Consider the following 15787-nt stretch of genomic DNA (forward strand, 5'->3'; position numbering starts at 1 on the left):
TGTGATGAATTAAAAACAAAAAGGATAATGCCCTATTTTCGTGAAGAACTTAATTCAATTTTATGTCAGTTACAAATTTAATCAGAAAAGTTATATATAGGAACCACATTACTTTCGAGAAAACTATAAGAAAGAATTTTCATCCTAAAGGACATACATACATAAATAGTTGCTAGATTTATGGATTGTAACTGACGCACTTCTCCCCTATCAACTAGTTTACATGATTAAGTGTCATCTAAGGTTAAGAGGTCGTATGTGGAGAAGCAACCTCATTTCACAGGCTTACTGACACATATATCTGCAAGAATGCTCTATACCTACGACACAGCTTGGAAAAAATGGTCTGCATAAGGCAACAGTATGAGATCTAATGAATATTTAGTAACATGTGTTACTAAATAGAATCTATTATACCTATATGGGGCGACTATCATATACATGCACGGGGAAAGTGGAGAGAGATAGCAGGAGTGGTATGTGATAAGAAAATACCAATTAAGCTAAAAGTCAAGATCTATAGCACAGTAATAAGACCATTGTTAATGTGTGGATCAGAAACTTCAAGACGAAAAGAGGAAGCAAAGCTTGAGAGAACAGAGATGAGAACGCTAAGTTGGATTATGGGAATATCACTGTTTGAAAGATAGTAAAATGATGAAATAAGAAAAATGGCAGGTGTAGTGAAGATTACTGAGATGATAAGTGTCACGACTGAGATGATGTGGGCACGTGTTAAGGATGGATGGTGAGGAGAGAGTGAGTAGGCCTTGGGAGGAACCTTAAAGTGGGAGAAGATCAAGAGGGAGGCGGCGAATTAGAAGGCAAGATAAGATGAAGGATGATATGGAGAGAAGAGGTATGGTGGAAGAGGATACCTTTGATCGAAGGCATTGGAGAGAGCGCATCAGGCAACCGACCCCTTAATGTTGGGATAACGATGGGGAAGAAGCTGATTATCATTAGCATGCCTACTCTCTGTCTTTTAGTCTCCATCCGTTCACTAAAGTCTCCTATTGACTGCGACAATTTCCACTTGATCTGAAGACAAAATCCTCCATCAGGTCAATGAAAATAGAAAAAAACTCGGTAGTCTAGTTAAACTACTTTGAAGAAATTGTATTTATAACTAGTTCCTTATGTTAGATAAGCTTTCGTAGTATTTGTCCTTTTATTGTAAAATGTGAAGAGGTCATAAGAATTTCGATATAACTTATTTCGGCTTCATAAACTAAGTTTCATTTCTAGTTTACTTTTGCAATCTAATTTAATGTTGTTACTGTTCTTAAAATATCTTAATTTGATTGTTTAGTCCTTCTCTTGTAGTTTATTAATTTCCTTGTTTCCTTTCTTCACTGGGCTACTGTTCCTAGTTGGAACCCTTGGGCTTATAGCATCTTGTTTTTCCAACTAGGGTTATAGCTTAGCTTGTAATAATAATAATAATAATAATAATAATAATAATAATAATAATAATAATAATAATAATAATAATACTCTTTCTTCATTCAAGTAATTAAGAGTTCATAAGAAAATCCTATATTTTTTAACTATATAAATACTTTTTTTTTTTTTCAGTGAGCTTCAAGTAAATCTAATCCGATCTCATGCTGCTGGTGTTGGCAATCCCTTATCTGTTGATACAACACGGATGCTGTTAGCTCTAAGAATCAACATCTTGGCCAAGGGGTACTCGGGGATTTCCTTGGCAGTCCTCAGTCAACTAATTGCTGCTTTTAATGGTAAGACACTTAATCTTTCTTACTTAGGTTTTTTCCAGGACAAGCAAGAATGAATAAAAGCAGAGAATGTTTCGTAGTCCTTTTTCAAATAATAATAATTTGAAGGAAATGGATTCTGATCAATATCTTTACCTCCACCAATGAAGTTGGAAGGAGGCTATGTTTTACCCCTTGTTTGTGTTTGATTGTGTGTGTCACTGTGTGCGTTTGTTTGTGAACAGCTTCCTAGCCACAATTTTAATTGTAGTAATGAAACTTGCAAGGATTAACTGTATGTAATAAGCTGGAAATTATAAAATTTTGAAAGGTCAAGGTCAAAGGTTAAGGTCACGGTCAAGCAAAATGTCCAACTCACGTAATCGGCCATAAGTTTGGACATCGTCGTCATAGAGACTTCAAACTTAGTTCATATTTGAATGCATGAAAATCCACACCAATATATGTTAAGGTTAAAGGTCGAGGTCAAGATCGAGCTAAAGGTCGAGAAATAAGCAGCCGCGGCGGGAGTCTGCGCTCTATCGAGTGCCCCTCTTATTTTCATCTGTGACCAGAAATGGCTTTATTAGTTCAGACTCCCTTTCGTTTATATATTTCGTAAACTCTTCTTACAAACTGTTTAACTCATTGCAATAAATGTGACACGCCATTTCAAATTATAAGATACAAGTGTAAGCTCTAATTTTGGATTTATGATCTTACTGTTTAAAAAAAGAAAATAGTTTTTTTTTTTTTTTTTTTTTTTATATCATCATGATAAGTAAGCAGTAAGCTTTCTGTTAGCTTCAGGTCCAAGGCCATTTCTGGTGAAGGTAAACGTCCTTAGCTTTTGTAGTATCGTTAGCAAAATGGGTACATGATAGACTATCTTTATTATAGTATACAAATTAATTCATTTCTTTATTTCCTTTCCTCACTGAACTATTTTTCCCTGCTGCTGCCTTTGAGTTTATAAAATTTTCTTTGTCCAATAAGGGTTGTAGCTTAGCTAGTAATTATAAAAATAATAATAGTAATAATAATAACAACAACAACAACAACAATAATAATAATAATAATAATAATAATAATAATAATAATAATAATAATAACATCAGAGTATGGCTCTACGAAAATAATGTCAGAATATGATCGATCACAAACACCGCTAGAGATTCAATTATATCAGACAGAACTTCTACCTTGTATTAAATACTTTGATATAATTGTTTGCAAAAGAGTAAATCATCCGTGCGCCTACCTAATTTGTTGTTAGTACTAACATTCCCATCATTACAAGCTAAACTACAACCTTATTTAGAAAAGCAGAATACTACAATCCCAAAGGACACCAACAAGGACAGTGGTCCACTGAGAACATATAAACCATATATGAGAAGCAATAACTAAATAAAATATATTCTAAGATCATTGGTAACGCTAAAATAAAACTGGTATATATAAATTATGAAATGAGACCTTTGTTTGCAACAGGTTTGAACTTCTGAAGTTCCACTGATTCAACCAACAGTTTAGGAAGTTCATTAAACTATCTGGCCACGATGGAATAAAACTTCTAGAGTACTGTGTATGATGGAGAAGGCTAGACTTCAATAACTGCATACTTAGTACTATGTACAGGATGATACAACACGTTTAGACGACGGTACTATAAAATATGGTCGGAAGAGCAAATACATAAACCGTAGGGGAAAAAAAATAAATATAAACACAAGGCAATACTGCAAAATAACTACGCAAGCTATACGAGAAAAAAAATGGCTATGTCAACAGGTAGGCTACGCCTCCAAAGTCCAAACCTAACCTTACTTAACCTGCATTTCCCCCTCATAACCTAAACTTAGCCGGGGGGAGGGGGAGGGGCCTAAAGCATACATTGCTTTTATGAAACAAATTCAATTCCCACTAAATATATACCGAAATTCAATAACGTAATGTAATATGCTGAAAACTATGAGGTATGTTGGCAGAAACAGTTTACCCAATCTAAAGCAAACGAGGTAGATTTGTAATTACACGAAATACAAGCCGAATAGCCTATGTCTAAGCCTGGCTTGCTTACCTTGTGAAAGGTTGTCCTACTTCTTCTTGAACCATTCCTGTGTCCATTTTTTGTAACGTTATGCTGCATAACCCACCATTGTCCCTATAATTAGAGAAAATAATTTCACTGAATGACAAAATAAACTTGTGCTGTCCCGGGAAAAGTGACGATGACAGCGCCACCCTGGTGGCGGCAAAAGAAACTAGGTAGCGATTGCATGAAATTGTTTGGTTTTAATGTAAAATTTAATACTGGCAAACTACTGTTTTTACAAATGAATATCTATAGATACATATGGCTTCTTATATGGCCTACTTCAATTACTATTTTAATAAAAGCAGAATCTATTTCATTGTTGACATTACCACTAGTTTTCACATACCATTCCTTATAGAATGAAGTTACTGAAGAATTGTTCTCCATAATATTTTTTCAATTTTATGTAAAACTATATTTCTTAAGGAACTTGGCATAGCATATAAAATAAAGATACAAAAGAATAGTTCACCATATCACATCAATTTTCTTATCACGTCCAAGTTCCTTTATAGAAAACTATATTCTTAGGGAAACTATGCTATATGTCCTGACAAAGGCAATTCGTTATTTTGAGCGTAAACCACACTCTCTTTATAAATACAAACCAACTACTCATACATGAGAAACAGAAGAGCAATTGGATTATCTATATATATATATATATATATATATATATATATATATATATATATATATATATATATATATATATATATATATATATATATATATATCTCTCTCTCTCTCTCTCTCTCTCTCTCTCTCTCTCTCTCTCTCTCTCTCTCTCTCTCTCTCTCTCTCTCTATACATACATATATATATATATATATATATATATATATATATATATATATATATATATATATATATATATATATATATATATATATATATATTCAAATACGCCATATATATTTTTGATACATTAATGTCTGGATTCTCTTAGCGACCTCGGGATCAGAGCCCCATGAGAAATCACACAAAGACAAGAGCTTGTGACCGGCCGGGAATCGAACCATGGTCGGCAAGCTTGTATATGTATGTATATATATATATATATATATATATATATATATATATATATATATATATATATATATATATATATATATATATATATATATACATGTGTGTATCATAATCATCATCATCAGCCATTACTAGTCCACTGCAGAACAAAGGCCTCAGACGTGCCTTTCCACTTGCGTCTATTTATGGTCATTCTGTGCGTGTCGGCGCCGGCAAACTTTCTTAGTTTGTCAATCCATCATCTTTTCTTCCTTTCTCTGCTTCTTTTACAATTTTGACCTATTCTGTTATTCTTAATGTCCATCTATTGTCTGTAATTCTCATTATACGTCCCGGCCATGTCCATTTCTTTTTAACTTATTAACAGTATTAACTTATGCATTAAAACTTGGAGCCTTACCAAAGCCTTAGGACATAAACTAGTCACAACTCAAAAAGCTACGAAAAGAAGAATGATGGGAATAACTACTAAGAGACAGAACTAAAGTAGGGGATATTCTAACAACACAATCACTCACTAAATCCCGTCCGGAATTCTCCGGGTTGGGTCCTGCATCTGATATCGCCATTCTCTCCAGAGACTCCTATCCAATGCCATCTGTGCCAGCTGCTGAAATGTCTCGCCTCTATTTCCTTTCTTGAAGGTTTTCACCCATGTATATCTTGGTCGTCCTTTCGGTCTATTTCCGGCCACTTGACCATGAAGCACTATCTTTGGCCATCTGTCCTTTTCCATCCTCTGTACATGCCCAAACCATCTCCTCTGAATATCTTCCACTCTAATCAGTATTATGTCCTCAACACCAGCCATTTCTCTCACTCTCTCGTTCGTAATTCTGTCCTCCCATCTTACACCACAGATTCTTCTCAGACATTTAATTTCAAAGGCTAATAACTTTTTCTCTTCTCTCTTCTTCAGTATCCAGCATTCAGCACTGTATATCACTGTGGGGATTACTATTGCTCTCAATAGCCTAATTTTTAACTTGATGGATATATTTCTCTTTCCAGATTCTTCTTAGCCTTCCAAATGCTTTCTGGCCACTTGAGATTCGGTCTTGAATTGCTCTTTCCATCTGCTGTGAAAAACACTCCCAAATATTTAAACTCATTGACTTGTTCCACTTCTCCCTCTGATAGTTGTATTTCTAAGGCCTCTCTCTGGCGTCCAATTTTCATACTTTTGGTTTTCTCTCTATTTATCACTAATTCATACCTACTGCACTGCTCCTCCACCATTCTCAACACTCTCTGAAGTTCCTCCTTAGTTTCTGCTAAAAGCACTATGTCATCTGCATACCTCATATTAGATATTTTTGTCCCTCCTATATCTATGCCACCCTCATAATCTCAAAGTGCCATTCTCATAACCCATTCAAAGTATAGGTTGAAGAGGTGTGGTGATAGTGGGCAACCCTGTATAACCCCACCAGTGGTTATGAACTCTTCTGTCAAACACTTTCCTTTTCTTACTATAGCCGATGTCCTTTCATACAATCTCCTGATGGTTTCCAGTATTTTTGGTTCTAATCCCCATTCCTTCAAAATCCTAATCCTTCCTTCCTTCCATATGGAGTCAAACGCTTGCCTGAAGTCAATAAATACGCAATACAGATCTTTTTCCTTCTCCCAAAATTTTCTATGATTTGTGAGAAGGTGAATACATGATCGATTGTTCCTCTACCCGCCCTAAATCCTGCTTGACCCTCATCAATTATTTCCTCTTCTTGCCTTGCTATTTTACTTTGTATGATTTTTGCTAAAACTTTATAAGCATGTGGTAATAGACTGATAGGCCTATAATTTTTGCGTAAAGTGGTGTCCCCTTTCTTGAGTGTTGGAATTATAATGTTTTAAATCCAATCATTTGGAGTTGCTTGTCCATCTACTATATCCCTGCATAAATCACACAACCATCTTTCTACCATTTCACCGCCAGCTTCAAGCAATTCCTTTGGTAGTCCATCTATTCCTGGTGCTTTCCCACTTGACAACACAATAAAAAGATATATATATATATATATATATATATATATATATATATATATATATATATATATACATATATATAATATAATATATATACATATATATACATATATATAATATAGTATATATACATATATATATAAATAAATAAATATATATATATATATATATATATATATATATATATATATATATATATATATATATATATATATATATATATATATATATAACTATTACCATTTCTATTGACAGACAATAATCCTTCAATAGTGAACAGTAATCTATCATGTAATTAAGATTAAATAACTCACACGTTTCTCTCTCCCATCATGAAAATTAACATTCGCACGAAAATTAACAGGCAAGAGCAGTCAAACTTAATGTATGCGTTATCATGAATAATTAAGCCATCGCTAAAACTTTTGACTTTGCAACTTATATGATCATAAATGATCTTGATTATGAGATGAATTGTTACCTCACCTTCCAGGAAACTTTGGTTTGGCTTGATTATGCCCTTAAATTTGACATCATCTATACATTTCTTTAATTAGATTTGGTTTTAATGTGAATGCTTAGTGTAGTTTTCATGAAGCTTTTGTTCACGGGACATCAATTTGATATGATTTAATTTTGAGTGTCAATTTGACTGTCTTTAATCAATCTTTTTGGAGGACTTTTTTTTTAAATTTTGATATATATTATTATTATTATTATTATTATTATTACTATCCAAGCTACAACCCTAGTTGCAAAAGCAAGATGCTATACGCCCAGGGGCTCCAACAGGGAAAAATAGCTCAGTGAGGAAAGGAAATAAGGAAATGATTAAATGAAGAGAACAAATTAACAATAAATCATTCTAAAATAAGAAACAACGTCAAAACAGTCATGTCATAAAATAAACTATCAACAACATCAAAAACAAATATGTCATAAATAAACTATAAAAAGACTATGTCTGCCTAGTCAACAAAAAAGCATTTGCTCCAACTTTGAACTTTTGAAGTTCTACTGATTCAACCACCCGATTAGGAAGATCATACCACAACTTGGTCACAGCTGTAATAAAACTTCTAGAGTACTGCGTAGTATTGAGCCTCGTGATGGAGAAGGCCTGGCTATTAGAATTAACTGCCTGCCTAGTATTACGAACAGGATAGAATTGTCCAGGGAGATCTGAATGTAAAGGACGGTCAGAGTTGTGAAAAATCTTATGCAACATACATAATGAACTAATTGAACGACGGTGCCAGAGATTAATATCTAGATCAGGAATAAGAAATTTAATAGACCGTAAGTTTCTGTCCAACAAATTAAGATGAGAATCAGCAGCTGAAGACCAGACAGGAGAACAATACTCAAAACAAGGTAGAATGAAAGAATTAAAACACTTCTTCAGAATAGATTGATCACCGAAAATCTTGAAAGACTTTCTCAATAAGCCTATTTTTTTGTGAAATTGAAGAAGACACAAACCTTATATGTTTCTCAAAAGTAAATTTACTGTCGAGAATCACACCTAAAATTTTGAAAGAGTCATACATATTTAAAGAAACATTATCAATACTGAGATCCGGATGTTGAGGAACCACCGTCCTTGACCTACTTACAATCATACTTTGAGTTTTGTTAGGATTCAACTTCATACCCCATAATTTGCACCATGCACTAATTCTAGCTAAATCTCTATTAAGGGATTCACCAACCCTAGATCTACATTCAGGGGATGGAATTGATGCAAAGAGAGTAGCATCATCTGCATATGCAACAAGCTTGTTTTCTAGGCCAAACCACATGTCATGTGTATATAGTATGAAAAGTAATGGGCCAAGAACACTACCCTGTGGAACACCAGATATCACATTCCTATAATCACTATGGTGCCCATCAACAACAACTCTTTGAGATCTATTACTTAAAAAATCAATAATAATGCTAAAAAACGACCCACCCACTCCCAACTGTTTCAGTTTGAAAACAAGGGCCTCATGATTAACACGGTCAAAGGCAGCACTAAAATCAAGGCCAATCATACGAACTTCCCGACCACAATCAAGGGATTTCTGTACAGCATTGGAGATTGTAAGAAGGGCATCACATGCTCCAAGGCCTTTACGAAAACCAAATTGCAAACTAGGGAGTAGATGATTACCTTCAGCAAACCTATTAAGACGTTTTGCCAGAAGACGTTCAAAAACTTTAGATAATATGGGAGTTATGGAAATTGGGCGGTAATCAGTGGGACTTGAGCTACCACAAACACATTTACATAGAGGAGTAACATTACCAATTCTCCAACTAGTGCTAAAAGCTCCTCTTCTTGCTAACTTGCGCAAAATAACAGATAACTTTGGAGCTAAGAAATCTGCTGTCTTTATAAAAAACAAAGGAAAAATACCATTTGGGTCTACACCTCCATAAGCATCAAGGTCCATCAACAGAGCTTTAATCTCACGAGATCGAAAAGCTAAACTAGTTAGTTTAGCCTCAGGAAAACAGGAATGAGGAAGTTCAAGTTTTTCATTACTCTGTTTACTGTCAAAAACATCAGCCAAAAGGGTTGCCTTTTCCTTTGGACAGTGAGTGACTGAGCCATCTGGTTTAAGTAAAGGAGGAACTGTTGCATCTACATATATATATATATATATATATATATATATATATATATATATATATATATATATATATACATATATACATACATATATACATATATATATATATATGTATATATATATATATATATATATATATATATATATATATATATATTACTTCATAAGAAGTTACTTGATCTATATTTAACATGTGTTTTAACAGTATCATTTATGTAGGTCTGATTTGATTTTTCGGAGGATGGAAAGGTAAGATAAAGGTGTCAGGTATCAGCTCCAGTATCATTAGAATAAATACTCATCAGAACGTCAGATGGGCATGCCTAACAACCCACTGTGGTGCCCAACCCCAGCAGTGGCCTCTCCAGTAAACAGCTTAGACTCACGGCCCCAAGCTAGGATCGATCTGCTGCCATGCGAATGCAAGGATAACGATGGGCATGCCTAACAGCCCACTGTGGTGCCAAACCACAGCAGTGGCCTCCCAAGTAAACAGCTTAGACTCACGGTTCAAAGCTAGGATCCATCTGCTGCCATGCAAATGCAAGGCGAACGTGTTACCGCTGTTCTTTCCCCCCGAATTCTTATTCATCATAAAATGTCTTCTTCTTCCAGCTTCTTGTCTACCCTGGGTGCCAGAAAAGGGAACAGTGGGAGCCTCAGGGGACTTAGCCCCCCTGGCCCACCTGGCCTTGGGTATGCTCGGAGAGGGAAAGATGTGGAGTCACAAGACTGGATGGGGAGATGCCAAATACGTAAGTATGGAATTGCATTCAATGAGAGTCACTTTATTATCTTTTCTTGAAAACAAACAGCTTTTTATGAACCAACAATTATAAGTTTAGAATATCTACTTATTATTGTATTTCATTTACAAATAGAGATAAGCTATTTCTACAGATTTCAGGGCCTAGTTTGTTATACGAATGTTTTTTTTTTTTTTAAGTTTTAATAGTTTATATATGAGATATCCAATCTAATGTTGCTGCTGTTCTTAAAATATTCTATTTCAATTGTTTATTACTTCTCTTATAGTTTATTTATTTCCTTGTTTCGTTTCCTTACTGGGTTATTTTTCCCTGTTAGAGCCCTTGGGCTTATAGCATCCTGCTTTTCCAACTAGGGTTGTAGCCTAGCTTGTAATAATAATAATAATAATAATAATAATAATGATAATAATAATAATGTGCCATATAAGAAGTTTTAAGGTACTTAAATTGACGAGGTATCGAGTTATTTAATTTGTACTTCTCATATCTTTAGGTTTTAGAGGCCCACGATCTGAAACCAGTGGTATTAGGTCCTAAGGAAGGACTTGCACTCATCAACGGCACTCAGCTCATTACTTCCATAGCCTCGGAGGCCTTAGAAAGGGCAGAAACTATCGCTCGCCAAGCAGATGTTGTAGCTGCCCTTACTCTGGAAGTTCTGAAAGGAACTTCGAAAGCCTTTGATAGCGGTAGGGCTCAAGATACACTTCTCTATATCTCATATGACCTTTTTAGCTATGTCTGAAATATCATTATGACCTTGTTTGTTTATCTAATGGATAACCTTATCTATGACCTTTTTAGCTCATCTATGAAATATCATTACGACCTTGTTTAATTATCTAATGGATAGACTTGACTATTTCTTATATGACCTTTTTAGCTAATCTCTGGACTAGCATTAAGACCTTGTTTATTTATCTAATGGATAGACTTGACTATTTCTTAAATGACCTTTTTAGCTCATCTCTGAAATATCATTAAGACCTTGTTTATTTATCTAATGGATAGACTTGACTATTTCTTATATGACCTTTTTAGCTTATCTCTGGACTTTCATTAATACCTTGTTTATTTATCTAATGGATAGACTTGACTATTTCTTATATGACCTTTTTAGCTCATCTCTGAAATATCATTAAGACCTTGTTTATTTATCTAATGGATAGACTTGACTATTTCTTATATGACCTTTTTAGCTCATCTCTGGACTATCATTAAGACCTTGTTTATTTATCTAATGGATAGACTTGACTATTTCTGAATACAAAGGATCTATTTTCAATATAAGACTCCCAAAACACAAAATCAATTAGAAGGAATAAAGTCAAATTTTCTTTTCCACTAGAAAACAAAAGATCTACTTTCAATATAAAACTCAAAAAAGGCAAAAATCTATTAAAAGGAATAAATCCATATTGTTCTTTTCCAGAGGTCCATAAACTAAGGAACCACAAAGGCCAAAGCGATGTTGCTCGGAGAATCAGAGGTCTCCTTCACAGTGATACATATCCTTCAGAAATTGCAGGTAAAAAATATATTACTATTGAAATGAGAAAATTAGGAAACATCACTCACCTGGATGGGGTTAAATCAATTGGTTGGTTCATTCAGTGGTACACACCAGGCCTTTTATGGGGTGCCATTGGATTGCTTCTGAGAAGGATCCACGCTAGCATTAAGCTAGTTTAATCGAGACCAGTCACTACCTCACTGAAAAAAATTTAGAGAGAAATAGATTGATTTATATTTCATAAGTAATTCACTCAGGATAATGACCAAGAGATGATACCCACACACACACATATATCTGTCTATCTATCTATCTATCTATCTATCTATCTATCTATATATATATATATATATATATATATATATATATATATATATATATATATATATATATATATATATATACTGTATATATATGTGTGTGTGTATGTATGTGTGTGCATATTCATAATTATAAGTATATATGATATATGTGTGTATGATTATAAAAATATGTATATACAATTTCCTTCACTATTTGGTATTCAAAACATATTAATCTTAATATACTCTTTAAATTAATCCCATTGTAGTTTCAAGTTGCTTCTGTTTATGCAAAACTCACTCAATTATTTTTTAAAAATACAGAAAAATTTAATACATAATTAATCTCAATTGCAATATATGCACAGAATTATTTCTTAAATTGCTCTAATTTCTAATTATTTGATAGAATCGCATCGCTTTTGCAACCGTGTTCAAGATGCCTACACTTTGAGATGTTGTCCCCAAGTGCATGGAATCGTGCACGATACGTTGCACTTTGTCCGGGGAATTCTCACCGATGAAATGAACTCAGCCACTGATAATCCGGTAGGTGATTAATCTCTCTGTACTTTGATATATAGATCCTTGCGTTTTTCATCATCATCATCATCTCCTCCTACGACTCTTGATGCAAAGGATATCAATTAGAAATCGCCAATCGTCTCTATCTTGGGCTTTTGAATCAATACTTCTCCATTCATTATCGCCTACCTCACGCTTCATGGTCCTCTGCCATGTAGGCCTGTGTCTTTCAACTCCTCTAGTTCCTTGTGGAACAGAGTTTTACCTGTTATTGGCCACATGTTATTTCAAATCATCATCATCATCTTCTCCTACGCCTCTTGATGCAAAGGACATCAGTTAGATTTCACCAGTCGTCTCTATCTTGAGCTTTTGAATCAATACTTCTCCATTCATTATCACCTACCTCACGCTTCAGTCCTCAGCCCTGTAGGCTTGTGTCTTCCAACTCTCTAATTCCTTGTGAAAAAGAGTTTTACCTGTTATTGGCCACATGTTATTTTAAATCATCATCATCATCATCATCATCTCCTTCTACGCCTCTTGATGCAAAGGACATCAGTTAGATTTCGCCAGTCGTCTCTATCTTGAGCTTTCAAGTCAATATTTCTCCATTCATCATCTCCTACTTCGCGCTTCATAATCCTCAGTCATGTAGGCCTGTGTCTTCCAACTCTTCTAGTTCCTTGTGGAACAGAGTTTTACCTGTTATTGGCCACGTGTTATTTCAAATCATCATCATCTCCTTCTACGCCTATTGACATAAAGGGCACGAGTTAGATTTCGCCAGTCGTCTCTATCTTGGGCTTTTGAATCAATACCTCTCCATTCATCATCTCCTTCTTCACGCTTCGTAGTCCTCAGCCATATAGGTCTGGGTCTTCCAACTCTTCTAGTGCCTTGTGGAGCAGAATTTTGCCTGTTATTGACTACATGTTATTTGAAATCATCATCATCATCATCTCCTCCTACGCCTATTGACGCAAAGAGCCTCGTTTAGATTTCGCCAGTCGTCCCTATCTTGAACTTTTAATTCAGTACTTCTCCATTCATCATACCCTACTTCACGCTTCATAGTCCTCAGCCATGTAGACCTGGGTCTTCCAACTCTTCTAGACCCTTGTGGAGCCCAGTTGAAAGTTTGGTGAACTAATCTCTCTCGTGGAGTGTGAATAGTATGCTCAAACTATCTCCATCTACCCTTCACCATTATATCATCTACATATGGCACCTGAGTAAACCTCTCTTACGGTTTTATGATGGCTTATTCGAAACGTCCCTGCCTAGCGTTCTGCTGGCCGGGAGATCGAGATCCGCTCAAACTTGATAGTTTCTTGTAGTGCCTGTGACCTCACCATCCTTGTGAGCTGAGGATTGGGGGTTTGGGGAACCCTAAAGGTCTAAAGGCTGAACCATCAGCAGCGATAGCCTGCCCCTCCCTGGTCCTATATTGGGTGGAATGTGGGGTTTGGGTGCTGATCATATGGATATATGATCAGTCTTTAGGGCATTGTCACTGTCCTTTGCCTCTGCCATTCATGAGCGACCTTTAAAAAAAAAAAAACTATATGTTGCGTATATCAATAATACATTTATAAATTCCATGAAAAAATTAAAGATTCAGTAACATAGAAATACACGATATTGAAAATGGCAACGAGTCTCTTCAATGTTACTATGTATGTTTGAAAGAAATAAATTAGGTGATTTTTCATAAAATCAATCTACCATCTTGTGTATTCACTAAAATGTAATCTAAAGTTTCTGTCAACCTCAAAGGGCGATGTATAGCCTTTTGCTTGATCAATGATAAAATGCTATTTTTAAAGGGCAAGTAAATATGCCTTATGAACAGGGTTTAAACTTTTAAGGTAATTACCATAGTTTGAGGTAATGTGCATGGTTTCAAGGTAATGATATTTGTATGGTTATTTCGGTTTTAATTTTAAAGAGCAAATAAACATGCCTTATAAACAGGGTTTAAATTTTTTAAGGTAATTACCTTAGTTTGAGGTAATTTGCATGGTTTCAGGGTAATCTTAAAGATAATTCTAAGGTAATTTCGGTTTTACGAAATAACGAGCTTCAAATCTAAGGAAATTAGTAAAGTTTTATGGTAATCTACGGTAAAAATCAGCAGCATCTAAGGTAATGGCCACATGCTCAAATTTAAACCCTGCTTATGAATATTTTAATCTCTCTATCTCTCTCTCTCTGAATTCCAGTTAGTGCTAACGGATCGAGGGGAGATCATCAGTGCAGGGAATTTCCACGGAGAATATCCAGCCAAAGCTGCTGATTATCTGGCCATAGGAATCCACGAAATCGCTTCCATGTCTGAGAGGAGGATTGAGCGCCTCGTCAACCCCGGTAAGTGGCACCTATTAAACATACGAGTGAAGAGCAGTTAAGTGTAAAGCGGGGGTTTTCACGGTCAGTTCATCGAACCCGGTTGTCGAACCAGCTTGGGTTCGAACAGGTGGAGTCAGCCACAAATGCATGAGGTTTGTGGACAATGAAGCCCCGCCAACGTAAGTCAGGCGGAACAGACTTTTTTCGAACCGTTCGACAACCAAATACCTCGTTCACACGTTCGAACATCACTTCAAACACATGTCTGTCGAACCGCGTTTGACGAACCGTTCGACCGTGTAAACCTGGCTTTTAGCATACGAGTGAAGAGCAGTTATGTGTAACATTCCTAAAAGTGATTAACAATTAGAATAAAATATAATACAATATTTTAAGAACAGTAACAACATTGAAATGAATCTTTTAATACCGCATTTCAAAACTATATTATTTCGTTATTTACTTTGATATTATCTATATATTAATGTGTGTGTTATTTATTTTGTGTGTCACGCTTTAAAGAAAACGGAAATAATTTCATGGTATACTCGTGTGTCACGCTTTAAAGAAAACGGAAATAATTTCATGGTATACTCTTACAAATTAACATTAGACTTTGATTACTTAACCAAAGCACATCTTATATAGTTTTCCCAATGTTGTCTTTAGCACCTGACTCTTTTTTTTAAAGATTAGACAAAACATTGAGTTCTATCTATTTCCATAACCTAGATTATAAGATTAATCTTGGGCCTTTTCTTTTAACGACTAATCCTTCTTACTGTAAAAGATTTCTCATAATTCTAATCATCCTTCGCTTCAAATCTTCCTAGACATTATTCAATTTCCCGTTCGCGCCTATGA

The 15787-nt window shown here is 34.9% G+C and overlaps 1 protein-coding gene across 1 annotated transcript in view; it reads left to right on the forward strand.

Moving 5' to 3' along the window:
- The window catches only part of LOC137653163 (histidine ammonia-lyase-like), a 49745-nt gene that overhangs the window by 20555 nt on the left and 13403 nt on the right, over positions 1–15787 (forward strand). Inside the window, exons 7-12 of the mRNA XM_068386538.1 lie at positions 1579–1742; positions 10077–10216; positions 10725–10920; positions 11664–11759; positions 12456–12595; positions 14797–14941. Coding sequence (XP_068242639.1) covers positions 1579–1742; positions 10077–10216; positions 10725–10920; positions 11664–11759; positions 12456–12595; positions 14797–14941 — 881 coding nt within the window. The remainder of the gene's footprint in view (positions 1–1578; positions 1743–10076; positions 10217–10724; positions 10921–11663; positions 11760–12455; positions 12596–14796; positions 14942–15787) is intronic.

The sequence above is a fragment of the Palaemon carinicauda genome, chromosome 14, assembly GCF_036898095.1.
Source record: "Palaemon carinicauda isolate YSFRI2023 chromosome 14, ASM3689809v2, whole genome shotgun sequence".
NCBI lineage: Eukaryota > Metazoa > Arthropoda > Malacostraca > Decapoda > Palaemonidae > Palaemon > Palaemon carinicauda.